Source organism: Rana temporaria, chromosome 4 (assembly GCF_905171775.1).
Source record: "Rana temporaria chromosome 4, aRanTem1.1, whole genome shotgun sequence".
NCBI classification, from domain to species: Eukaryota; Metazoa; Chordata; class Amphibia; order Anura; family Ranidae; genus Rana; species Rana temporaria.
This window is the reverse complement of record NC_053492.1, coordinates 141,787,049-141,813,217: the sequence shown is the minus strand read 5'-3', so window position 1 is coordinate 141,813,217 and position 26,169 is coordinate 141,787,049. Positions and strand designations below refer to the sequence as shown.

The 26,169-nt window shown below is 43.2% G+C and overlaps 1 protein-coding gene across 1 annotated transcript in view; it reads right to left on the bottom strand.

Annotated features, from left to right (window-relative positions):
* The window catches only part of SLC9A9 (solute carrier family 9 member A9), an 876,572-nt gene that overhangs the window by 792,654 nt on the left and 57,749 nt on the right, over nt 1-26,169 (bottom strand). The window contains exons 3-4 of the mRNA XM_040349109.1: nt 23,386-23,463; nt 19,979-20,055 (exon numbers count right to left, since the gene is read on the bottom strand). Of these exons, the coding sequence (XP_040205043.1) occupies nt 19,979-20,055; nt 23,386-23,463 (155 nt within the window). The remainder of the gene's footprint in view (nt 1-19,978; nt 20,056-23,385; nt 23,464-26,169) is intronic.

The window sequence follows — 26,169 nt, the reverse complement described above, 5'->3', positions numbered from 1 at the left end:
TTGCAGCCTCACCATGCTCCACATTGCAGCCTCACCATGCTCCACATTGCAGCCTCACCATGCTCCACATTGCAGCCTCACCATGCTCCACATTGCAGCCTCACCATGCTCCACATTGCAGCCTTGCCAGGGTGGAGGAAGCAAGAGGGTGGACGAGTCTTGCATGGAGTTAGAGGAGAGCCGCGGGATCACTGAGTGGTAAAACACGCTGTAACAGCTTACATTGAAACGGTCTCCGCTCTGCTCACTCTCACACAGCCCCGCTTCCTCCTAACCCATGCCTGTAATAGACAGAATGCGGGTCCAATGCTGGAATTAATTCCGTCTATTACATGCGGGAGGTTAGGATGAGGCGAGGCTGTGTGAGAGGGAGCAGAGAGGAGACAGTTTGAATGTAAGCTGTTACAGTGTCTTTTACTGCTCGGTGACCCCGTGGCTCTCCTCTAACTCCATGCTTGCTTCCACCGGGAGAATGGCTCCCGATCAACCTTGCCCGCCGGCGGTGCTTGCCTGCCCCCACTCCTAGGCAGCCAAGCGAGATAGCGAGATAGACACACAGTGGGGGGGGGGGGGGGGGGAGTATTTGAACCCCTGCTGATTTTGTACGTTTGCCTACTGACAAAGAAGTGATCAGTCTATAATTTTATTGGTAGGTTTATTTTAACAGGGAGAGACAGAATAACAACAAAAATATCCAGAAAAACACATTTCAAAAAAGATTTGCATTTTAATGAGTGAAATAAGTATTTGATCCCCTATCAATCAGCAAGATTTCTGGCTCCCAGGTGTCTTCTAAACAGGTAACAAGCTGAGATTAGGAGCACACTCTTAAAGGGAGTGCTCCTAATATCATCTTGTTACCTGTGTAAAAGACACATGTCCACAGAAGCAATCAGATTCCAATCTCTCCACCATGGTCAAGGGCGACAACAGTTGGTGCGATGATCTCAAGGCAGCTGGGACCATAGTTCTTAAGAAAACATTTGGCAACACACTGCACAGTGAAGAACTGAAATCAGGGTGGATATAAATCAAATTTTTTTTTTTTGCAGAATTTTTGGATTTAAAATCAAATTTTTTTGATTTTTAGCAAATTTATTTTAACATGCTTTTGAAATTCTATTTAAGATAATTATTAATGTAAGTTTATTCAGCATGAAATGGAACATTGTAGAATGAGACTTTATATTCTGCAATATTTACATTTTAGGTAAACTCATTCAATGAATCCAAGCACTGCAAGCTGAGAAAACATGCACTGCATTGATGCATTCACACAATTTCACAGTAACCATGAGTTAAACCAGAGTTCAGGAATATTCCTTTATCCCATTGTTATATATATATATATATATATATATATATATACACACACACATACACACACACATTACAAACTGTATGATTGAATCTGTTCCGATATCGCTGTTTAACTAACCTCACAGCTTATTTTTTTAAATAGAAAACCTTCATTTTGTTTGCAAATATTAACAATTCTAACTACCAGCAAGAATAAGTCCTTACATTTAAAGACCACCTGTCATTTCAGATAGATCATGGCAGCGCATGTTAGTGGGCTCCCACTCACATGAAAATACATGGGAGAGTTACCAAAAGTTAGCCTTGAAACCTTAATGACAGAGAAAGGAGATTGAGGACACAGCCAATCCTGCCTTGTTATGACCTCACCCCTGTAAACTGACCATGGTTTATCATGGCTGCTGAGCCCTGACACCATGGTCAGTTTACATGCCTCCATCTGCAACTCTCCTGTGCCCTCCTTCATCCTCTCCCGCCATCCCCTCCCTGCCTGTCTGCTCCTGTGTCAGTGCCCACCCCCCTCCCTTCTTGTTGCTGAAGTTTAAGTTAATGTTTTATACCATCATGCCTGTTTAATTGTTTGATGTGCCCCTGTGCCTGTGTTTTATAAAAATAAGCTGTTCGTTACCAGTTCTCAAGAGAGGTGAATGCCGCACATGTGACCTGCCGGCATAGAGTGGCTTAACAACCTTTTTAAAGCACTTCCATTGCTGTATTTAAAAATGCAATAAAGGCATCTCTGCAACGCAAATAAATACTTAACCATCCCCTTACCCACGCCACCAAACACAACTTGGGTGAAGAGGGAAACTTCTGCATTTGAAACTTCAGGATTTTTAGAAGATCAAATCCTGCACTCTCTGGTTTCCTCCACGGGCTACTACATCTCTACAGGACACATACTTCATCAAAAGCAACCAAAATGCATGGCATGGAACCAGGCATCCCATACACCCATTAGTGTGCCAGGTGATGGGAAATTAAAAGAGAAGTATGGGATTTTTCCCCCACATAATCATACTGCTGTATCTGTCCCCCTCCGTCTCTGCACTAAGAACGAAGCCATCGAACACAGCTGATGGCTCGGTTCTCTCAGCTTCCCGAGCAGAGAGCTGCAGAATGTCAGTCAGCGACTCTCCGCTCTGCCCCCACGCTTACTGAAGCACTGAGCTGTGGAGGGGCGGGAGCGGCCGTCTCAGGCTCTCAGCGGGGAGCTGAGAGGCTGAGACAGGCATCAGTCCAGGCACCTGGTGGATCCAGACTTTATTGTTGTGATGACGCGGTGCCTGGACAGATTCCATTGATGTCAGCAGAGAGCGGACTTCAGACCGCTCTCTGCTGAAAACAGGTCACAGGAGTGCAAATAAATTGCACTCCTGTGACCCAAACAAACTCAGGCTGGACTTCATCGCTTCAATTCTGAGGAGTTTAGCAGCAGAGGCATGTTTTAAAAATAGTAGAATAGTTGCTTAAAATTCTATATGATGCTCATCCATAGATGTGAAGCCCGAGTGCATGGGTTCATCTTCACTGATTGACTCGGTAACAGGAGGCATGGGAGGTGAGGGAGGCAAGGGTCGGACTGCAAAGCTTGGAGACAAATGTACAGGAGGCTTCCGCAAGCGTTCATTAACCACTTAAGCCCCGGACCATTTTGCAGCTAAATGCCCAGGCCAGGTTTTGCGATTCGGCACTGCGCCGCTTTAACAGACAATTGCGCGGTTGTGCGACGTGGCTCCCAAACAAAATTGGCATCCTTTTTTCCCCCACAAATAGAGCTTTCTTTTGGTGGTATTTGATCACCTCTGCGGTTTTTATTTTTTGCGCTATAAACAAAAATAGAGCGACAATTTTGAAAAAAATTCAATATTTTTAACTTTTTGCTATAATAAATATCCCCCAAAAACATATATAAAACATTTATTTTCCTCAGTTTAGGCCGATACGTATTCTTCTACCTATTTTTGGTAAAAAAAAAAAACGCAATAAGCGCTTATCGATTGGTTTGCGCAAAATGTATAGCGTTTACAAAATAGGGGATAGTTTTATTGCATTTTTATTAATTATTTTGTTTTACTACTATTGGCGGCGATCAGCGATTTTTTTCGTGACTGCGACATTATGGCGGACACTTCGGACAATTTTGACACATTTTTGGGACCATTGTCATTTTCACAGCAAAAAATGCATTTAAATTGCATTGTTTATTGTGAAAATGACAGTTGCAGTTTGGGAGTTAACCACAGGGGGCGCTGTGTTTACAACTGTAGGGGGGTGTGGCTGTAGGACTGACGTCATCGATCGAGTCTCCCTTATAAAAAGGGATCACTCGATCGATACGCCGCCACAGTGAAGCACGGGGAAGCCGTGTTTACATACGGCTCTCCCCGTGCTTCAGCTCCGGGGAGCGATCGCGACGGAGCGGCTATAAACGAATAGCTGCGCCGTCGTCCCGGATCGCTCCCCGAGGGGATCCGCCCGCCGCACGCAGCGAAGGGGGTCCCGATCGGACCCCCCACCCGCTAGAAGGCAAGGACGTATATATACACGCTCATCTGCCTGTCCGTGCCATTGTGCGGACGTAAATAGTCGTGCGGCGGGCGTTAAGGGGTTAAAAGAGAGTCTCTCTGAGTCTGGAGTCAATGAGGATGGCAAACATGATCAAATTCTCCACTTCAGTGAGTATATTTTGGGCTGCTATCTCATCCTTGATGGTATCTACGAGTGCCTCATTGTTCCAAGCAATCTCTGCTGCCAGAGTACGTAACTCAATGGCATAAATCGGCAACAGTTCTCGTACTCTGATGGACATGAGGCACTTGGCAGCAGAAGCGGAATGTCAAATACCATTTTAAAAGAAGCCACAAACTCTGGGTAACTTAGACAATCGGTTTTTGCGTCTCCCATAGAGGGTTTGCCCAGGCCAGGGCCCACTCAGAAAGCAAAAGATATCATGAAACCTACTTTGCTTCTGTCCGTGGGAAACACCTGGGGCAGCATCTCAAAGTATATTTCAACCTGCTTGAGCAAACCCCCTGCATTAGACTGGATCGCCCCCAAATCACTGGGGAATATGAGCAGAACCAAACATATCTCTTATAGAGGTAATACTCGAGGTGGGTGTCTGCACAGAGACTGGAGCAGCAGCAGGGACGGCCTGCAACACAGGTTGTACTGGAGAAGCTACAGTGTGAGATTCCAGGTGAGCCATGCAACTCAGCATTTGTAATGCCATGACAAACTGATCTATGCAGTAATCCTGCTCATCCAATCTGGAAAAAATACTACCAACAAGTGGATTGACTGCATCTTCTGAATTCATGGCCTTCGTCTACTGTCAGAAACCATGAATTTGCCCAAAAATTAAAACAAAGTTATATTAATAATAGAGGGAATTACAGGAACAATACCAGCAGACCCGTGGGTTTGCCTGTTTCATGGGACAAAAATGTCTATCAAACTGTATATGAGAACCTTGCTTCCCCATACCCTAAATGCAGCAAAAAGTTTGATTCCCAGACAGTGGAAGGATCCTAAGAGCCCAATGGTGAGGAACTGGCTATGTAAAATAAACAATATTTATTACACAGAACAGCTTAGGTTTATGGGGGACGAAGGAGAAGGGGGATTTAAACTGAAATGGCAAGATTGGGTAAAATATAAGCTGTCACAGAGATTCGTAGACAGGATGGTATAGAGCAGGAAGGGCAAATAGGCAAAGGGAGACATGACTTGAGATAGTTGGTCGGAGAGAGGAGGATGGGCTGGGTGGGTCAGGGCGGGGGGGTTTCTTAAACTGGAAAATAATGTATTTTCTATATTTTCTTTGGGGCCCGTAACAGGCCCTTTATATATATATATATATGAAATAATAAAGTTTCGAAGAAATTCCACGATGATGTGAACTATGATTGAGACAGCGAATGAACGCAAAACTGATTAAGTCTCCTGATACAGTTCTCTGAGGTGAAAAAAAAGTACAGTTAAAATCACACTTATTTATTAATAAAAGTAAATAAAACATAGTCAAAACATATCCAAAGTTCGGTAACCGGAACGGATAGACAAGCCAGAACGTCAGGAAGCAAGGAATCAGCATTGTGGAACAGCAAGCAAGATCTGGAGCCAGAAGGAAAGTCAGCCAAGAAAGTCTTTAACATGAACGCAGGAGGTAGTCTCTGTGATATTGACCAGGCAAAGGCAGAGATCATCTGGGCTGGACAGCTTAGGTAAGCAGGAAATGAGCAGGAAATCATCATCAGGTGAGTCACTGTGAAGAGATAGGAGCTGGCAATTAACTTGATAGCTGAGCAGCCAGCCCAGAGAAGGAAGGGCCTAGCCCAGCCCAGACAGCTACCAAGTCAAGGGTGCTCATTGCAGGTAGTGGCTACCTCGTTTTAAGCCAGAAAGGTCTCTACAAATAAGACTTAGCAGAAAGAATATGGGTAAAATTTGCAGATGCCACAGAGCAAATAGCCTGGAGTCCTTTATCACCAGACATAGCCAAAGTTCCGCAGTTCTCACAACTGGGGCTGGACAAGGGCCTAGGTTCAAATACGTTTAAAGTTTGAAGTTCAGCCTTGTCCACACTTACAGGGGTTCAAGAGGCTCTTAACCTTCTAGTGCTGCAATTCTTAAATTCTGGGGGGGGATATACTACTAAGGCAAAGTGTGAAGGGGGGTATGAAATGCACTACTAAATAGGGAGCAGGGGGTTGTAATGTGCTATTGTGTGGGGGTACTACTACTGAGAAAGTGGGTTACTACTGAACAGGGAGCGTATTCTACCGACCAGTGGGGTGGAATAATGTACCGCAGATGGGGCATTCACCAAGCATTATCGCTGCAAAAACGCATGATAAAAGCATCAAACACACAAAAAGGCATGTTAAATACCAGGCACTTTAATGTGCGTTACTAATCAGCGCAAGTGTGTCCAGCATTTTTCTATAGCGCATAAACACAGGTCACTGCAAGTTCACACTACAAAGTCATATACATGTGCAGTGTATATAAAGCAACATGTATAGATTTTATCGCAACACAATGCACGTTAACATATATTAATGCAATGCAGCTGAAGTACTAAAGTGAAAAAAAGCTGATGTAAAGGAAAATACATCTGCAAAATGTTCATTAATGGATGAACATTAAAATGAATGCCAATGCATATAAATGCAACACATAAGTGCATGAAAATGCAATGCAATGTGAATAACACAGCCAAATACTAAAGAGAGAGAAGCACTTTGAATTATAGATTTTTCTGTGCTACATGTTATTTCTGCAATTAGCTTGATTCACCACAAGATGGCAATGCACCATAGACTGATAATGAATGTGATGTGAAACTGTAAAATAATCTAAACCTTTTTTTTTTATTATTAATTTATGAAGTAACATAGCCAACATATGTTCTACTTAGACACTGCGCAATAGTAATGGCACAAAACAGATGATAAATTAACTGATTATATAGACTTTAACGGGGGCGAAGAAAAGATGGTACTTGTAATGTTTCAAATACAGTAACATATTGCAGATTATTATACATGAAATTCATTAGTATGACTACACTGAGCTACTGAAACATAAGTAATTCTTTAAAAAGTCAGGACTAAACACTAGGCCCTAAATAAATCAGGTACATATCTATGTGGCCGTTTGCTTTTTGTCGTTAACCACTTCAATACCAGGAACTTTCCCCCCTTCCTGCTCAGGACAATTTTTAGCTTTCAGCGCTGTCACATTTTGAATGACAATTACGCAGTCATGCAACACTGTACCCAGACTAAATTGTTTATTATTTTCTTCCCACAAATAGAGCTTTCTTTTGGTGGTATTTGATCACCTCTGGTTTTTCATTTTTGCGCTATAAAAAACGGAAAACAACGTTAATGTAACAAAAATTAAAAAAAATGATGGGCACTGATAGGCAGACAAACATTACTGAGTGGCACTGATTGGCACTTTTTTGGGCACTGATCTGCACTTTTTTTGGGCACTGACAGGCTTTATAGAGGGGGGCAGGCTGAAAGGGGATGGGCACCTTTTGATGGGGTTGTGCTGATAAGATATTTCATCATTTCTGCTCAGGACAAATGTAAACACTGAATTTTTTTTTTTTTGAAAAGCATGAGATCAATGTTTTTTTTTAATGTTATGCTTTCAAGGGTAGAGGACAGATCTAAGGGCCTTATAGACCCCAGATGTCTCCATAACGAGGACCTGTCATGCTTTATTACTATCAAAAGTGAGGTCTACATTTCTTGCAAAAGTAATAAAAGTGCTAACAAAAACTTAAAAACATGTTTTGAAAATGTGTGAATATCACATGACATTAAAAATAGCAACAACCAGTATTTTATTCTCTAGGGCCTCTGCTAGAATTTTTTATATATATATATATATATATATATTTATATTACACACACACACACACACACACACACACACACACACACACACACACACACACACACACACACACACACATACATACATACAACACACGCATACACTAAAAAGAAAAAGAAAATTATTTTTACATGTACACGAAAAGTGTCAGAATAGGCCTGGTATTCAAGTGGTTTAATGCTTATAATAACCAGAAAAGCCTCCTGGTGACAATACATACAATAAATATGAAACAGATGGCCATTTCACAACTATTTCACACAATGCAAATTCTTTCAGCAGAGGAGCCACATTTTCAGTTTGCATCTGTTAGCCTGGACAGAGTGTCTCACCTACTTTCTATGTCCTTCTTCTTCATAGTATTTACTATATTAACTCAAAGTAAAGTAAACTGAGTGCTCCAATAAATCCAACACCCCAATGACCTGTGTCGACGGGCTTCAGGCTTGTTTCAATGGCTTCTGAGATCATTCAGTTTAGTGAATCGACAGTTGAACTCTCTCACAAAATATCAAAGCCACTGGGTCAGTATGACAGCCTGGCAATTGGCATTTTAAAAGGAAAGGTCACCTTACATAGTCAATATGCGTTTCTGTCAGCTTGCTAGGCTAGATTTAAAAATCTGATCAAGCAAAAAAACAAAAACAAATGACACTTTAGTAAATCACCCGAAATGTTGGTTAGCTAAGCAGACCTTAATAGAAAACAGATCTGCCATGTAATTTTTCAAGCGGGATGCAATACCAGAGCCTGACAAGAGACATTACGTTTCTCCCATTTCCTAAAACCCTCTTACAAGAAAAACATTAACGGATGGAAAGATTTTCTGACGAGGGTAGTGAAGGAAAACACACCAAACCCTTGAAATGTGCAACAAGATTTGCATATCTAAATAGAATTTGTTCCTGTTCCCTCAAATGATATTCGCAATGTGGTGCATAGCACATTTCACACTTACTGCTCACAGACCTCAGACTGATTGCAGAAATATGTTTTTCTGCTGTTCATCTTCATTTAACTTTCTATTAAAATAACTGTGCTTAATTTCTGCTTCTGGATAAATGGATTAATTTTTTACAGTTTGTCTAGTTTAATAGACACAGGAGAACACAGACGTTTTAGCGGAGCCAATGAAACTTATTAATCTGTAAAGCAGATTGCTCAGTAATAACACCAGTGACTTTGTATGCTAGGTTTTTAATAAAATGTGATGTTAGACACTGGAGGGAAATGAACACGGCTTTAATTAAACTTGAAATCAAAATGTCTATGTTGCCATGTCGTAACCATAGCCCAGCTGTTGGTGGACCAGGTAAAGCAAACCTAGATCTAAACTTTATCATTAACATCTTGTTTAAGATTCATTGTCTACATGTTGCACAAGCATGGTCAACCTTTGTGACTTTCAAAGAGACGGTTACAAAGAATAATGCACAGGTGATGCTGAAATTAAGGCCTCGTACAGACGGACTGCTGTCTGCTGAAAACGGTCCGCCAGACCGTTTTCAGCGGACATGTCCACCCGGGGATTTCTGTCTGATGGTTGTACACACCATCAGACAGAAATCCGCGCGTACACGATACGCGTGATGTGGCCGGGCCGTCGCCGTGACGATGACGCGGCCCTGGAAGTTCAATGCTTCCACGCATGCGTCGAATCACTTCGACGCATGCGAGGGATGGCGGCCGATCGGACATGTACGGTGAGTCTGTACAGACGACCAAACATGTCCGACGGACAGGCTTCCAGCGGACATGTTTCTTAGCATGCTAAGAAACATTTGTCCGCCGGAAAACGGTCGGCTGGACAAATGTCCGCTGCAAACCTGTCCGGTCGGCCGTACACACGACCGAACAGGTCAGCAGACATGTTCGGTCGTATGTACGGGGCCTTAGTCTCTCTCTCTCTCCTCTCTTTTGACAGCCGATTCAGATATTTCGGCAGACAAAAACTGGATGTGCAGACTATAAAATTGTAATTGTTGGTGAACTCAACATCCGATTTTCGATGAAATTAGTAAGGTTTTGTATGTAAAATGACATTCAAGATAGGGCTGTGGAATCTAACTATTAATTCCTTTTTTTGATCTATAAAAATTGTTTTGATCGTGACTCACCTCTCCGCCAGCTTCCGGGTCTTCAGGGATTTCCGTCGGAGATCCGGCGATGTCACGGACACCGGTGGGGCTTGCCGTGTCCATCTGAAGGGCTCCTTTGCTGTGCCTTCATATCTGCATGCCGGCGGGACCTTACTATCTGCCACACGCAAGGGGTGTATCACTTCCCTCCATCACTTCCTCCCTCCATCACTTCCTCCCTCCACCAACCTGGGATTATACAGCCATCCACTGAAAGTTGTGATAGTTCCCTTCACGGGACATCTACATGCCGATGGACTGATGTTAACCCCTCTTCATCTGGATTCAGCAATGGTATCGTTGTACACATTTTTATACTAGTATCATACTTGGCTACATGTTTTTATGACTGCTTTTGGTACCATTTGGTATTACTCGCACCATTTTTACAGTTTATGTAGCTACATCGATTTTATCTCCAGTGCAATCATTTATTTTGTTACCTACTTGAAGACTATAAATGTTTTAAATGCTATTCCCATTGAGCGCTGCCTTTGTGCGTTTTTTGTATCCTGCTATCCATTTTTCCACTGGAAATCAGCTTACAAGGAAGATCAGCTAAAAGTAGTTGGATCTGTATGTGTGTTCTAATTAAATCGAAATTAGTTGATTAATCGATTAAGAAAAAAAAAATCAATTAAATCGAGCACGAAAATTTTAATCAGTAAAAGTCCTAATACAAAACTATTCCACACATTACGTCACTTCTGAAGTTGGTTTCTGTCATACGAGAATTTTCATTAGGTGAGCAACCTCTTCACCTTCGACATGAGACTGGCATGCACCAAAAATGGACGAACAATCGTCTAAATATCTGATTGTGTGTACGAGGCTTTACTTGTCAGGCTGATTTAACTAATAAAAGTGAGAGCCCCCAATCGATCAACCTCAGGATTTGAATGAGGTAATTTTGCAGGAGCAATGTACAAATATACAGAGTAAACTATAACATCCACCAGGTGTTATGGTTTACTCTACATATTTATACATTGCTCTTGCAAAATGAGCCAATTTAAGTCCTGAGGTTGACCTGAGGGTCAGTCCTAAGGGGGCCGACTCTTTTACTGGTTGTTAATGATGTCGCCATTAGCCGTGCACCGCCGACAAAGGAAACAAAAGGGTGTGGTGATGGATGGATGTTACATTGTTTTTGTTTTTTATATCATATGCCAATTGAAGCTTATCCCTCTGATCTGCAGATACATGTAAATCCAAAAGCAACAATGTTTATATTCTATGTCAGAAATTAGCCGTTGTATTTACACAGCAACTCCCGGCTGTCAAAATTGCCAGCAAATGTGAGCGCTGTAACAGGGCAGAAGATTAGGATGTACTACAAATGCCCTATGTATTTTAAAATACATTTTTTGGGCTTGAGAAGCACATCCAAGATCCGCAACTAGCTAAAGACAAACAATGTGAAAAGAACAGTCAGGTTGCCATTGTTTATATCACCTGCAAATACGAGTTACCTAGTTGTCATGCAGATGTAATGAAACGTTCTCAGTCACTGAACAGAAAAAGTATATGGAAGTTCTGACTTCCATCTGACTTTACATACTACATGATTGCTCTACCCAGGGAGCTCAGAATGTATGTGTCAGCCCTTACAGACTGCAAAGTAAAGTTATATAAATGCCAAATATTTTAGTCTCTATACAGATGGTATTCGTTTTTGAATGTTTTTGTAGTTCTTTCACTTAATGTATTTAAAATACTATTTCCATAAGTACACTTTAAGGGGCAACTAGACATGCAAGCTGATTTATGTAAGAGAACCTTTAATCCATGAAAATATGAATGTCCATCACCACATAAAGTAAGCAGCAAGGGGCTTACAACACACTGAGATCAATCCTCCTTCGATCCAACCAAACTAAAGCAATAAATTCAGCCAAGCTCAACTTCCAATTAAAGGGGAAATTCCCCACGGCTCTATTGTATACAAGATGCAGATAGGAATAATTGTATTTATCTGTAGTTGCATCTCCTGTAATAAAGCCTAGGGGAATCCTTCCCTTAATTGCAAGTTGGGCTCCACTGAATTTATTGCTGTAAAGAAGTTTTAATAACACTCATTGGTGAATATGAAAAAGTTTAGGAGATGACCCAAAATGAAACAGAATTAATATATATGTTGATACACTAGAGGAGGTGATATTTTTAGAAACAGCACTCATTTCCTGTCCCATAATACACATCAGAAGACTACCAACTATTATACAGGTGTCACATTTTGTAAAAAATGGCAACTAATAAATACACCAAAATGCCACAAAACAAAATTCACACAAACGCTAAATATCTTAATTTCTTGTCTGTTTTGAAAACATTTTATTTCACATTTGTGACTGTTGCCTAATGGGCTTTACATAAATGTACATTCTTTTGTTTCAGGTTCATCCTTTAAGATAGAACTCCTCACAAAAGGTTTAGTGGCCATCACCGCACAGCCTTTGCAAGACAAAATGTAGCACTCTGTCCTAAATAGGGGCTACCTGTAAATTTAGTGTTGCTGGGTTGCAGTTAACCTGGCTAATTTGTAGTCTTCATGATCATTTGGGTTTTCTCCTAAGCTCAGTGTAGCTGTAGTTCCTGCAATTTTCCAATAGGGGACACTGTTGCCTTTGGCATTAGTATGATGAGCTGCAGTAAAACTGGGTTATGAATATGCCTACTTCTCTCAGCCGATCAGTAGGAGTTTCTTGGTCACTTGTGCATGCTGGGGAGAGTATAAATATTCAGGGAGGTCAAGTGATCAGGCTCATTTTGCCCAGATCTTGGTGTGGTGTGAGTGTGTGAGGAACACATGTGCTGGGTAGGCATGAAGCCTAAGGCCTAGCCAGGTGTTTTAGGCTCTGCAATTGAGGGCCTGTCTTTGTGCATGAAGGGAAGGGTGGAAACCTGAGATGGAGTACCAGAAGCATCTCTGACATAGATGGGGAACTGTGAAAGAGACTGGGAAAGCATCAAAGACGGACTCATCCAACCAAGTCCTGCACGTTACTGTGAGGAGTTGTTGCTATAGGAGACAGCTGTTGCTACTAAAGTAAAGAACACTGAGTACAACGTAAAGGCACTTTTTCTGTACTGCTGTCCACCTTAGTAACTGCCTAAGGAATCTGTCCTACCCCTCTCTCCCTGACTTTTTGTTGTGTGAAAAATAAACCTACTTCTGTTCAGCATAAAAGTGACTGGTGCCCCTTTTTTGCGACTGTCCACAACTCACTATGCCTAGCAACCAGCACCCTGAAATGAAATGTCAGCCCTCCCTGATGCCGGGGACTAGGGGGGCGCTACACAAACATTCAGGCAGACCTAAAGCGTGATGTACTCCTCTGGAAGGCAGAAGGTCAACGTGATTGGACCAGTCACAATTAACATACACTCTGCACGTATGCACTAGACAGGGATGTATCTTGGCCTAGGCCGACAAGGCCTAGGCCTAGGGTGGCACATTGCGGGGGGCGGCACGGGCACCATAGAAAAAAAAAGACCTCCGATCAGTCCTTGTATTTAATCGGCTCCCGCGGCCGCCTTCCGGCTCCCTCATAAATTTAGCCCCCGGCGTGGCGGCCTGTAGCGTGGTACTTGCGCTAGCAACATACATGGGGCGTACTTGGCCAGGGGGAGGGAGCGACTGACGCCCGCATTAAACGGCCGGTGATTGGCCAGACCGGGTGCATGTGATACCAGAGGAGGATGCATCCCCGACCGGAAGTGACGTTAGTCCGTCCCCCTCGTCCGTCTGGATGCTTTTTTATCTATGCATGCAAGCACATATGTTTTATTAAAATTGTTTTTCACACTGACGTACTTCACTATGGGCTCCTTTTCTGTTCTGGATTGATATACCAAACTGCACTAGATTCGGAGCCTCCATTTTGTTGAAGCCTGCAGATAGAGCCTGGTAATCCCCAAACAGAAGCCACCATTCGCCAGAGAAGCTGCCATTCAGCCATCCAAGCTTGATTTTTTCATCTTTCAGGTAGGCGCTCTGTGAGCTCGATTGTTGAGAAGATCCACGCTTTTATCTTTCACAAATGGACTAAATACAGCCACCATATGGACTTTTTCATTGATATACTGCATTGCTTATGATCATATTATATGCATTCAATTTGTTTCAGCAGCTGCCACTTTGTATTTTGATTATATTGACACCGTACACTTATTCAGCAGCTATGTTTGCTCTTATATTATAAGGCTGTTGATGATATATCACCATTGCACTTATACTCATTGGCCCAGATTCAGGTAGATTTGCCCATTACTTACACATGAGCTGCTCAGCTGAATTTCTCTGCGCTGGGGCAATTTAGCCAAATTGCCACCTGATTCAGGAATCGTTTGTTCAGTTAATTTGCTCCTGTTTAAGGCAAAGCTGAGGGCGCAAGGCCGCGCAAGTGAAAGTGGGTGTGCCCCTATGTAAATGAGCATTTTTCGGCTCAGGAGAGGTTTGTGCCAGGCGCTCGCATGCGCAGTTATGGCGCTTCCGTCTGCGCATGCGTCAAACTGCGCCTATCATACTTTCAGGGCAAATCCTGCTCAGCTGCTTGCACTGAGCAAATAAATAGGAGCAGACTTGCGCAGGTTCTTTGCTGAATTTCATCCTGCTTTTTACAACCCCCCCTGAGCAAGGAAATTTAGCCCATTTTGAAGAGATGGCACCTCCCAAAGGAACTAAAAAAAGAAAGGCCAACTTCGTGGCTGCGGAGATGGACATCCTAATTGCTGCACTCCAGCGCCATAAAGAAGTCCTATATGGTGCCCAGCGGCCAAACACCACCGTTTCCCAAAGGAGGGCTATCTATGAAGCCATAACCCTGGACATCAATGCCCTGGGTAATCAAGAGCGTTCCTGGGATGACATCCAGAAAAAACTAAATGACATGAGGCGCAGGGTCCGGGAGAAACTGGCTCTTATCCGCAAACATACCGGTGGCACGGGAGGTGGACCACGATGTAAGATCCGACTAAATCAGGAGGAGATTATTGCCCAAACTCTAGTGCAGGAGCAGGTGGAGGGACTTGCAGGGTACGACTCCACTGTTGGGAACTTGGGGACTGGTAAGTTATTTTGTTTCATATCTGCTGTGCATCATGGGAGGGGGTAGAAGTGAACATATTTGTGGGTAGAAGTGAACATGGAACTATTATTTTTGTTTCATATCTGCTGTGCATCATGGGAGGGGGTAGAAGTGAACATATTTGTGGGTAGAAGTGAACATGGAACTATTATTTTTGTTTCATATCTGCTGTGCATCATGGGAGGGGGTAGAAGTGAACATGTGAGCAGTGTGTTGCACCAGCAAAATTTTTAGTTTTGGTGTCATCCACAGGTGGTGATGAGGATGATGAAGCTGGGCCGTCTTCGGCTGCGGGGCGACCCACGCCATCCATACCTGAGCCAGGGGTCCAGTCAGGCCCCATGGACATTATGGCAATGCTGGTACAGGAGGAGATCCTACCGGGGCCAAGTATGGTGGAGGAAGTGGTTTTGGAGGAGGAGTCCTTTTTCATTATCCAGGAGGACTCTGGCTTCCTCCAGGAGGATACCACCATCCCTGATCAACCCACCACCCCCCCGGCCAGCACGTCATCCCCCTCCAGGGCAAGCCCCTCCATTGTGGACCCCTCCCCTTCTCCCTCTGTCCGTGCCCGAGCCTCTCCTCCCAGGAAGGCTCTGTTCAAAACCAGGGATATACCCTCCAGCCTCCGTCAGGGTCTGCTGGAGGAGCAGGCCCTGCAGAGCCGCCATATAGGGGCCATGGTGGGAGATGTCAAACGTATGGCGGACAGCATGGCATCCACCTCCACCTATGTGCAGCATGCCCTCACCCTGCATGCAGACCTGGACAAACATGTCTCACGGAGCCTGGATGAAATAAGTGGCAACTCCAAGGCCATAGTCACCTGCTTGGTGGCTCAGCAGAACGCCCCCGCTTTATTAACCGCTGAGGTCAGCAGGATGGCAGCTGCGGTGGAGGCCAACACCGCTGCTGTGCAGGCCAACACCGCTGCAGTGCGGGAGGAGGGGAGAGTTACCCGCCGTCATCAGCGGAACACCACCACCCGCCAAATGCGGATGTTGGCCCAGACCAACACCATCCTCGCCCGCCTGGCCAACGCCATGGAGGGCATGCAGCCACCACCTGCGAGGAGTCTGGAAGGCGGCGTTGCTGCTCCCTAATACCATGTGGTATTGTTGGGTCTAATCCAATTTGGGGTGCATGTGTCGTGTGTGTGCTAGGGACCACAGTGGTGTGCATACATGCATTATACTTGTGACAAGGTCAGGGTGTGTTTAATGTGCATAGAGACGTTCCACAAGACCATTCCGGATTGCTCTTCCCTCAGAAGATCCGGTAGTGTTTGTTGGGGGGGGGGGATTGCGTGGTTCGGGGGTAAGGTCATTACGTAGCTCAATGTGCATCCCCCTTCTCTCAGCAAAATTGTGGAGAATACAACATGCCCCGATGATTTGGCACACAAAGTTGGGTGAATACAACAGGGTCCCCCCTGATTTATCCAGACATCTGAATCGAGATTTAAGGATGCCAAATGTGCGCTCCACCACCGCACGGGTACGTGCATGGGCTTCGTTAAATCTTTCCTCTCCTGGTGTTTAAGGGTTACGAAATGGGGTCATCATGTGAGGTCCCAGGGCATATGCTGCGTCACCTGGAAGGGAAAAGACAGGAGGATGTTAGTCGTGCATGTGCCCCTTGTGATGTCTGCATCATGGGGGGGGGCAGTCATACCTGACACCCATGTCACTCACCAATCAGCCAGCTGTCTCCATACATGTTCTGGTCAAACTCGGTTGGGATGGGGCTGTGTCGGTAAATAAAACTGTCATGGCTTGACCCTGGGTGTTTGGCACGGACATGCCATATGAGGCCATGTGCATCCACAATCACCTGCACATTTATCGAATGCCAATGCTTCCTGTTGCAGTAGATATGCTCGAGGTGCCGGGGGGGGCGTAGTGCCACATGGGTACAATCTATTGCACCCACAGTGCGTGGGAATCTGGCTATTTCATAAAAATCACTGATTGCCTTCTGCCGCAGGTCAGCCGTGGTTGGTTTGATAAATTGTGTGCCCATGCGTCTGAGTATTGCAGGGATCACTTGGTGCACACACCTGCTCATGCTGGATTGGGACATCCCCGCCACCATTCCACCTGTGCGCTGAAATGAGCCACTTGCCAAAAAATGAAGGGTTGCCACTACCTTCACCAGTGGCTGCACTGCCTGTCCCCGATGGGTCGGGCTGCTGATGTCATCCTGCAGGATTGTTACCAACTCAAGGATGACTTCAGGGCTGAAGCGAAACATGCGATACACCTCATTATCACTCATATCAAAAAGGTTGTAGCGCCCTCTGTAAATCCTCTCCCGTGCCCTCCTACGAGTCGGCTCAGTCAATAGAATATCAAGAACCATAGCTGCCCCTGGCATGTTGGTGCACAGATGTGAGGTCCCGAAAATGTGGGTGCTCTGCTTGTTCAGCTCGTCTGTCTAGGTGCTGCTGAAGTTGCGCGCTCCTGCAGCTGACATGTGGCCATCTTTTGCTAACTTGTCCCTGCTTTTAGAAGGAGCAAGTTTGCGCGGGGAAAAAGGCTTGCATCACACGCGCATGTTTCAGAATCATCGGCAGTACCTAATTTGCATATTAGCTGAGGGAATAACATGAATGCGCAAGTTACACCCCGCGCAAAATTGCGCAATAATTGCGCCGGAGCAGCGAGGCTGCGTGCGCGGGAAAAAGGCAGAATTTCAGGCTTAGCTGGTTTACAGAATCAGCCGCAAATTTGCCTGGGAGCAAATCAGTACTTGCGCGGCGCAAATCACACTTGCTCCCGTGCAAGTGCTTCTTGAATCTGGGCCATTCACTTTGCTTTTCACAGCAAGTGACCCGTACACTTATCCATAATAGATGTGCCTGAGATAGCGCTCATCCCTCCTTTACCTTATACCACATCCATAGTGATTTGTACACTTACAGATTTGAGCAGCATTCTCAATACATTTGCACATTATATTTTATTTGCATTTATTTTTTCTTCATTCACTTGGTTAGCGCAGAAGATCCTCCCACTTTAATTTCCCTGCCCTCAAGGAGCTTACAATCTAAAGTCCCTAACTCGCATTCATACATACACATGGTAAGGGCAACAATTTAGACAGGAGCCAACTGGTTTGATTGATGTAAGTATGGCGTGAATGGTGCGTGAGTGTGCTAATGTACAGAGAGGAAGAGGCGGAGCTATAACAGGAAAAGGTGGAGCCTAAAGTGGAAGGGGTGTGGTTTACAGATGATAGGGCGTGTCTTAAACATGAAGGGGTGGGTCATATTTAAATTAGGGGGCGCATGAGTTTAGTCAGGCCTAGGGCAGCACAAAACCTAAATACACCTCTGGCACTAGGCACAGGACCCAGCTGCAAAATCTGTGCATCTCCGGGCAGGACTACACAGTGAAGAACTTGGGAAAAGAACTTGAGGTAAGTATTTTAGAATGTAGCTAAAAAAGAAAACCTCACTAGAATCTTAAGTCGGTGACTTTTATATACAGTATACATTGAAAAATAAAACCTTAGACACAATATATTTTCTGTTAACCACTTCAGCTCTTGTATGGATACCACTATGGACCAGAGTAATGCATGTGCTGTGGGTTTATTATTTGGTAAGAACTGTCATTATTTATGATACCAAAGTGATATTGTATGGATATATTGCGGGACAAATATATTTTGGCAGTATTTTTTGGGCAATATTTTCTGGCAAATGTTATTTTATTTTCTAAGTAATCTAATGATTAAAAAGTATCAAAATAAGGAAAAAAAAATTTTTCCTAGTTTGATCAATGCTAGTTTTAACATAACAGTGTCACTGCAGATAAAGTGTAAATTTTTCTCTTTAATTACTAAAATGTAATTTCTTGTACACTGCATGGTAAACTTAAAAAAATACAAATAGAATAAGATTATTTATTTTGTGGTATCACGTGAAAATTAACAAAATGAATTTAAAAAAAAAAGTAAATGAAAAAGGTAAAACAAAACATATGAATGGTGTGAAGAAAATAGACTTTATTCGATATTTTCTCATAGGTTCGGTTTTCTTTTAAGAACCCCTGGACCGATCTGGGTGAAATTTGGATATGTTGGTCCCCCAGATCGGGGCTATCAGGGGATATATAATTGTAGGGATACCTTGTGTGGAAAGGGGTGTTCAAACTTTTGGGAAAATTGTGTGCTCTCTGCCTGGAGATAATTGGTTTATTCCTTAACTGATCTCAATATCTCCCAGGCAGAGAGAGGGTGGGTGTACTATAAAAGCTTGCTGTGGTAACGTCGTCTGCTACTGTCATGTAAATGAACCTTAGTCTGGCTCTCAAGACACTGTATTGTGTGAATTTCCATTGATGATAAATGTGTATTGGAGGCTCGTTAGTACCCATTGTATGCTGTTGTGGGTGGAGTGTGTCATTGTCCATCTGATTACTGCAAGTATTCTTTTTGGTGTATATAAGAGCCTGCCTTCTCAATAAAGTTGTTCTATGCCTGGTACACCCTTCATGAAGTCTTGGCTCATGTTTGGGGGAATATTCTAACTATTGGGAAAAATTATCCTGGAAACTGCATTCATTTCCACTATCCCTATACCTCCTATGGTAGCGATAATCACTTATGCTCGGCGATTGAGGGACGGAAGGAAAGCCGCAGTACCATAACCACTGCAGGTCTTAATAAATGGTAAACTTTAAAAAATAGCAAACAAATAGACAAAATGATAAGCAGAGGAATGAGATAAATAGGCCTTTTTAACCCCTTCCTATCCCTCTAGGGGGGTCATATAATTGGAAAGCTCCGGATCGATAATTGTGCAGGGCCCGCACTCTCAGCACATAAATGTTTACATTTAAGACGTATATATGTGTCATCTCGTTGTTAAAGCCCACCCACTGAGAGACCGCATACATGCATACGGCCAGCAGGGAGAGGTTTAAACATTTTTAAATCTGAAAATGTAAAAGTTGGGTATACAAATTTTTTTTTCCGCTCAGATTACTGGACGTTGAATAAACTTACCCTATCATAATGCAGGAGATGGCAGTCCCCAAAAATGCATATGTTATTATAGTTCCCAGATTGCGAAAGAAGTGTCTCTGTAACATAGAATCAGAAAATTTACTTGACTTTGTGCAAAGAACCTGCAGAATAAACTTAGAACATAAAATAGGAAAATATGGCTATCAAACTTCTGCTTTCTTAAGCTGGCCATTTATTGAGCAAATGTTGTACAATTTCTAATGGACCAGACAAAACTCACTCAGTGGGTGGCCCTGCCCTTTTTGACACATGTCAATCATTGGATCAACTTTTGTATAATGTGGATGATGGAAAATGTTCAGCTGAGCAACAGCTGCATCCAATAATATGCAGGGCTGTTCAGGATTTCTGACAGCTACTGCTGATGGTTGTCGAAATACACAAGTTCAGCAAGAGGATTCATCCATCCACACTGTTTCTTTTATTCAGTCCACAGGATGTGTCATGTTCTACCCCCCAACTCATAATTAGATAATAAAGGAGTAGCAGCAGGCATGAAGTCATCTCTTAGCTTTCTTCCCTTGGAAAAATGTTAACTTACAGCATGTGCAAAGTGACTGAGCCCTGACAGGGGCTCTGAGACCCACTATGCAGAGGATAACCAGGGCTGACCCTATGATGGGAACGGGTGGTACCATGGGTACCAAGTGGAACTTTTAGGGGTCGGCAAACTGACACCCACCAGCCAGCCCGTTCCACCCACAGTCAGCCGCTGCTGCAATAGTGGTGAAAGGAGCAGGCGAGCACAACACTCGCAGTCGGGGGTAGAAGGGGGGCCGTGGCACCGGGCGCAACATTTAGGGAGGGGCGACATTCCGCACCAGTGAGTGTCATCCCCCGACTCCGTCCTCCTAATTTTGATCGCTGTCCCCACGCTTTGGCCGCCATATTTCATTTCAGGCTGTCCCCGTGTGTGCTGTGATCGGCTGTATTGGGTGACGTGCGGCGGCGGGGCTGGCTTATCCCTGATTGCTGGTGAGCGGGGCAGACCTCCACGTAGCTGTGAGCCGCGGCAGCGCGGCTGTCTTCTCCTCCCATCATGGCAGTTAGTGTGACTGTGGCAGACTGCAGAGGCAGAGTGCAGATGGAAGAAAAGCAGCAGGTGAGAGACTCCCTCGTGAGTAGTGTTGTTGGCCCGGGGGAGTGTAAGCCAGGTCAGTGTGTAGCGGTCTGGTCAGTGTGTACACCAATTAGCGTACATTGATTTGTTTGTGCAAAAGACATTGCGGCCACTGGACATGTACATGTCCCTTTATACTCCTATATACATGTATAGAGCCATGACAAACACTCTTTATACTCCTATATACATGTATAGAGCCATGACGGGTTCCCTTTAGTTATCATGATACAAAATAATGGATGTGATGTGAGTACTGATTTTGTAAATTAACACATAATAGGATTAAAGTATGTATCTTTGAAAATCTGCCTAAAGTTCAGCTTTAAAATTAAAGTGTAAAGTGTAAACGAAAGCTGTAGAACTGGGGTCAGCAACCCGTCAACAGGTAGCCCGTGGGTAGACCAGGAACGGGTATGCGCCGCCTACCTCGCTACTGCCGGTCTTTCTCTTTCCGCCCCCAGCCTCCTCCCCCATGCCCTCGGTTCTACCCTCTCCCTCCCCTCCAACCTGCTCCGGCGCTGTGAACAGCAGAGAGCAAGAGGTAGCACAGCCCAGAACGGAGGGCAGGGGAGAAGCTGGCCAAGTTAACTTTTCAAGGTAACCCACAGGTGATTGGTTGATGGGTCCTAAGCAACCAATCACCGGCTTGTTAATATAAAAATTAGCTCCTGCTCCCACCCCCTGTACAGAACTGTGCTGCTTCTTGGTCTATGTCTCCTAAGTGCACAGGTAGGATGCTATGGGAGGGAGGGGGGGGGGGGGATACTAGTGTGTGTATGTGTGTGGATCTTTATTGTTGGGATGATGCGGTGCCTGAACTGATTCCAGTGACATCAGCAGAGAGCGGACTTCAGACCGCTCTCTGCTGAAACCGTGTCACAGGAGTGCAAAATGAATTCCACTACTGTGACCCATAGGAGAAGCCCAGCCAAACGACCTTAGGCTGGACTTCTGCTTTAATGTCCTGCCTGTACACCATAACACATTTTTTTAAAGACACCAGCCACCATTCTTCATGGAAATTGAAAAAAAAAACATTCCCAAAGAGTACACCACCAAGTTGAAGTTTTATATTTTCTTTGGTGTATCTCCCATTACCTGCAGGCTGTTGCTTCTGTTTTCACAGCACCAGAAGACAGCCAGCCGCACAGGGCAGTATCTGGGGGCTGTGAAGGAGACACAGCAGGGATGATTTTTAGCAGAAGCAGCTGCCTGCACATAAATAATGTGTTTGGTCCTCTATTAAAAAAATGTAAATTGCAAAATCCACGGATTCCAACCCCAAGCAATGAACAGCACAAAATTAAAGCTGTCAGAGAATGACTCATAAATTGATCAACCAATTCAAAATATAGTAAATAAGGAAAAAGTGCCAAACCGAATAATCATTTATAATATATTACATCAAAATTAAAGCTGAAGTCTAGGCAGATATACAAGACACAAATTAATGCAGCCCTGTAATCATTAATACATCAGTAATTTTTTTTTTTTTTTAATGCAAGCAGTGCAAGTATCTGAGTTTGTCATCCTTATGCAGCCCCTGTATAGCAAGGCTGTAGCAAGAAAAGAAGCAGCAGTACAAGCCAATCCATTCATGTGCTGATAAGAAGCATGCTGATAGGAGGAGAGAGCACAATGACATGGAGATAAGCTTATCACTGTGCTGCCTCTTCTTTCACTGTCCAGTCACAAGCTGGGGCAAGTCCAGGATGACCTGCCCTCAGTGGAAGTGAATGATGGTGGCCAACAGACTAAGGACATTTAGTGGCAGAAAGAAAGTACTGTGGATGAATTCCCTGCCTCATTGACTTATACGTATTAATTATTTTTTGTTTTTTTTTTGTTTTATCCTTTTCTGATGGTATACCAACATCATACTTTTTTCTCAATTCACATTTATCATTGGGTTTATTGCTCCCACCATTCGCTCTTGTAATACTGGAACAGATCTTTTATGTTTCTAGGCCCTTGTGATCTATGGTATGACATTTTCTATTTAAGCCATTGGAAATGTATGAATAACCATCTTTTCTTCATCTGATGTGGTTTTGTATGCTTCACTTGCATTTGTCAATAAAAAATATTGAACAAGAAACAAGTGATAATATTGTGCACCCAAGCTTCAATCCCTAGTTTAAAAATTGCATCAATTTCCTGCAGCTGGTACAAAGAGCTATTGCACCACATCATACATTCAGGAAAGGTGAATATGCTCCCGTTCAGAGAAATTCTGTTTTATACATGTGTTCAGTGTTTTTACCTTCTTTAAACTGTATCCAGCATGGAAGATTATTGGAGGCAGGAGTACATTGAAGAAAACCTCAGGATCAAAGGTCATCTGAAAAGGTAAAAAATAGGTATGATGTCTCAAACATAATAATCAAAAGAAATATTGAAGACTTCCACACAGAGTGTTACATTTGAGATGTGAGGGGAGTCTGAGGTGCATATATGAGATATTTCTACACTTCAGGTCCAATGTAGGGCTGCAACTAATGATTATTTTCATAATCGATTAGTTGGCCGATTTATTGTTTCGATTAATCGGATAATAGGCTAAAAAAAAAAAAATAGCATTTTTTATTTTGTTTTGGGCCAATTTGTTGTTGGGCAGATTACAAAACACAAATTTGCCGCAAAAACACATAACATGCTTTTCTGTAGCTTCTCCATTGAAGTATATTGAACCAAAAAAAACAAAATAGCACCGTTTTGCGTTAAAAAGGCCTTGCCCTTTCCAAATACGCAGCAGCTGAAAAAAAATCATGGATGTGAACGTGTCCCATAGAAAAACATGTAACTGAACTGTAGTGCGTTTCTGCAAAAAGCACCAAAAACAGAGGTGTGACCCCGGGCCTGAGATGTTTAGTAACATAATGGGGTTAAAAAAACAAAAATAAGTACAAAAAGAGCAAATAATCGCTACTGTAAGGGGTTCATTTTTTTACTGTGGGACAGTGAAAGTAATATTTACAGTAGTGATTTGCTTTTTTGTACTATAAAGGGCTAATTTTAGTTTAACCCCATTATGTTACTGTCCGATTAATGGATTATGAAAATTGTAATCGATTAATTTTGTAATCGATTAGTTGTTTTTTCGGCCCTAGTCCAATGAAAGTCTCACTGTCCAACAAGGGTTACTAAAAGCCCTACTTCCTACACATATGTGCAAACGATCTCAACATGGAGCCTCCCAGCTAATGTGTATTCCATAGCTGGTAAAAAGGCATTTGTCAATTTTGCCTAGTTAGATTATACTATTTTTTATGCTTTTCACTCCAGCTGTGCCATCTCTGATATTACCAGCCCCAATGGACCAAACCATAGAGTGGCTATGATAGATAGCAGTGAAAAATCATCAGGTTCTTTTATTGGGACCTCTCTGTACAACCTTCACAGGCTTAATGGTCCTTTTGGGCCCTTGTGCAGCAGCACAGGCTGTAAATTAAGTAGTCCCCAAAGACATCTGTATAGGTTCCAATATTGATAATATTAATAATAATGGGAAGGATACAGCAACAAGAAAATACAGGGACCAGTAAAAGATACGCAAGGGCACTGAAGACCATCAGTGCTAATGTGAACATAACTAATGGTAGCATCAACATTAACAAGATAACATTTATAATTTCTCTGTATCCTAGACAATATACAGGTATTAAAATATGACTGCAAATTATCATGATCTACATTTTCATACATAATTTAGATCATGTTATAATATTGCAATAAATCTAAAAGTGTAGCACTGTGTATGTGGAAAATGGAATGAACCAATAATTATAAAATAAACATAGGTGAGAATATGGAATATGACAGTTCCATATATAGAAAAACAAAGTGTGAAAACGGTGTAAAATAGACACAGTAAATTCTATAGGTTACTAAGCATGTAGTGAAAACAATACATATAACCGTGAAAGTGAATAAATACAGTATTGTGTACATCAAAAGTGACCAAAACTATCTGAAATGATGTGTATATAGTAAGAATGCAGACAACACAAAAAAGGCAATCTGGAAATAAAATAAAATATATCCGAAATGCAAACGACACCTGAGGTCATGTGTCTATAACATGAATATGTAAATAGCACAAAAAACAACTGTGAGAAAATGGGATATGTCAATCTACATTAAAAAATGAGCTGCAAGGTTCCAAAACCACCATCACTAAACAGTTCGTCAGTGGGCATCCAAAATGGAGGGAGACCTGTCCCAGTCACGCTATGATCAATACTTCAAGTGATCTGTATGAGCATAAATGGTGTGCCGTAGAGAGTATAAATGGTGTGCCGTAGAGAGTATCACCTAGGAGTGCCTTCACTGTTGGTAAGGGGGAGAAATAAATACTCTTACCCTCCAATGTGGACCCCCTGCGCTTAATTCACACCAAGGACTTGGAGACTGGATCTACAGGACACCTTCTCTCCACTGGGAAAACTTCTTTGTCAGATCTACTACTTCAACATCAGGATCTGATGTGATAGGGTCAAGTTTCCAAGCTAGGATGCCACCAAACTTCATAGGGACAAAAAAAAGGGGGGGGAGGTCCTCCACATAGTGTAAATCCAAAATACTAACAAGCTTTATTTAGAAAATATTCAACAACAAAGCTTAAAAATATAAAAAATTCCAAAATAGGCAAAAATTGCGTGGTAGGGGCAGCTAGAGCTGTGGACCGACGCGTTTTGTCTTAAACAGACATCAACTGCGGTACACGCTAACCCGCTGCCTCCACGCTAAAATAGAGAGACTCTAAATACATGTTTATCCCACTGCATATTGTGCTTCCGGGATCTCTACATCAGACCAACATGTAGCACGGTCACGTGTGTCCGCCTATCATACCATCTTTTACTTACGAGAATACGGGGCTGACAGATGACACTGACGCAGGGACTGGGCATCAGTAGTAACCACGGCTACTCTTAGAGACAAATCAGCACGTAATATCCATAACATGTAACTGCGGAATAGGCTCGCGGTGCAAACTGGGACCTGTAGTTTGGGAGTATGCCAAGCCGGCTGGAAAATACCATAC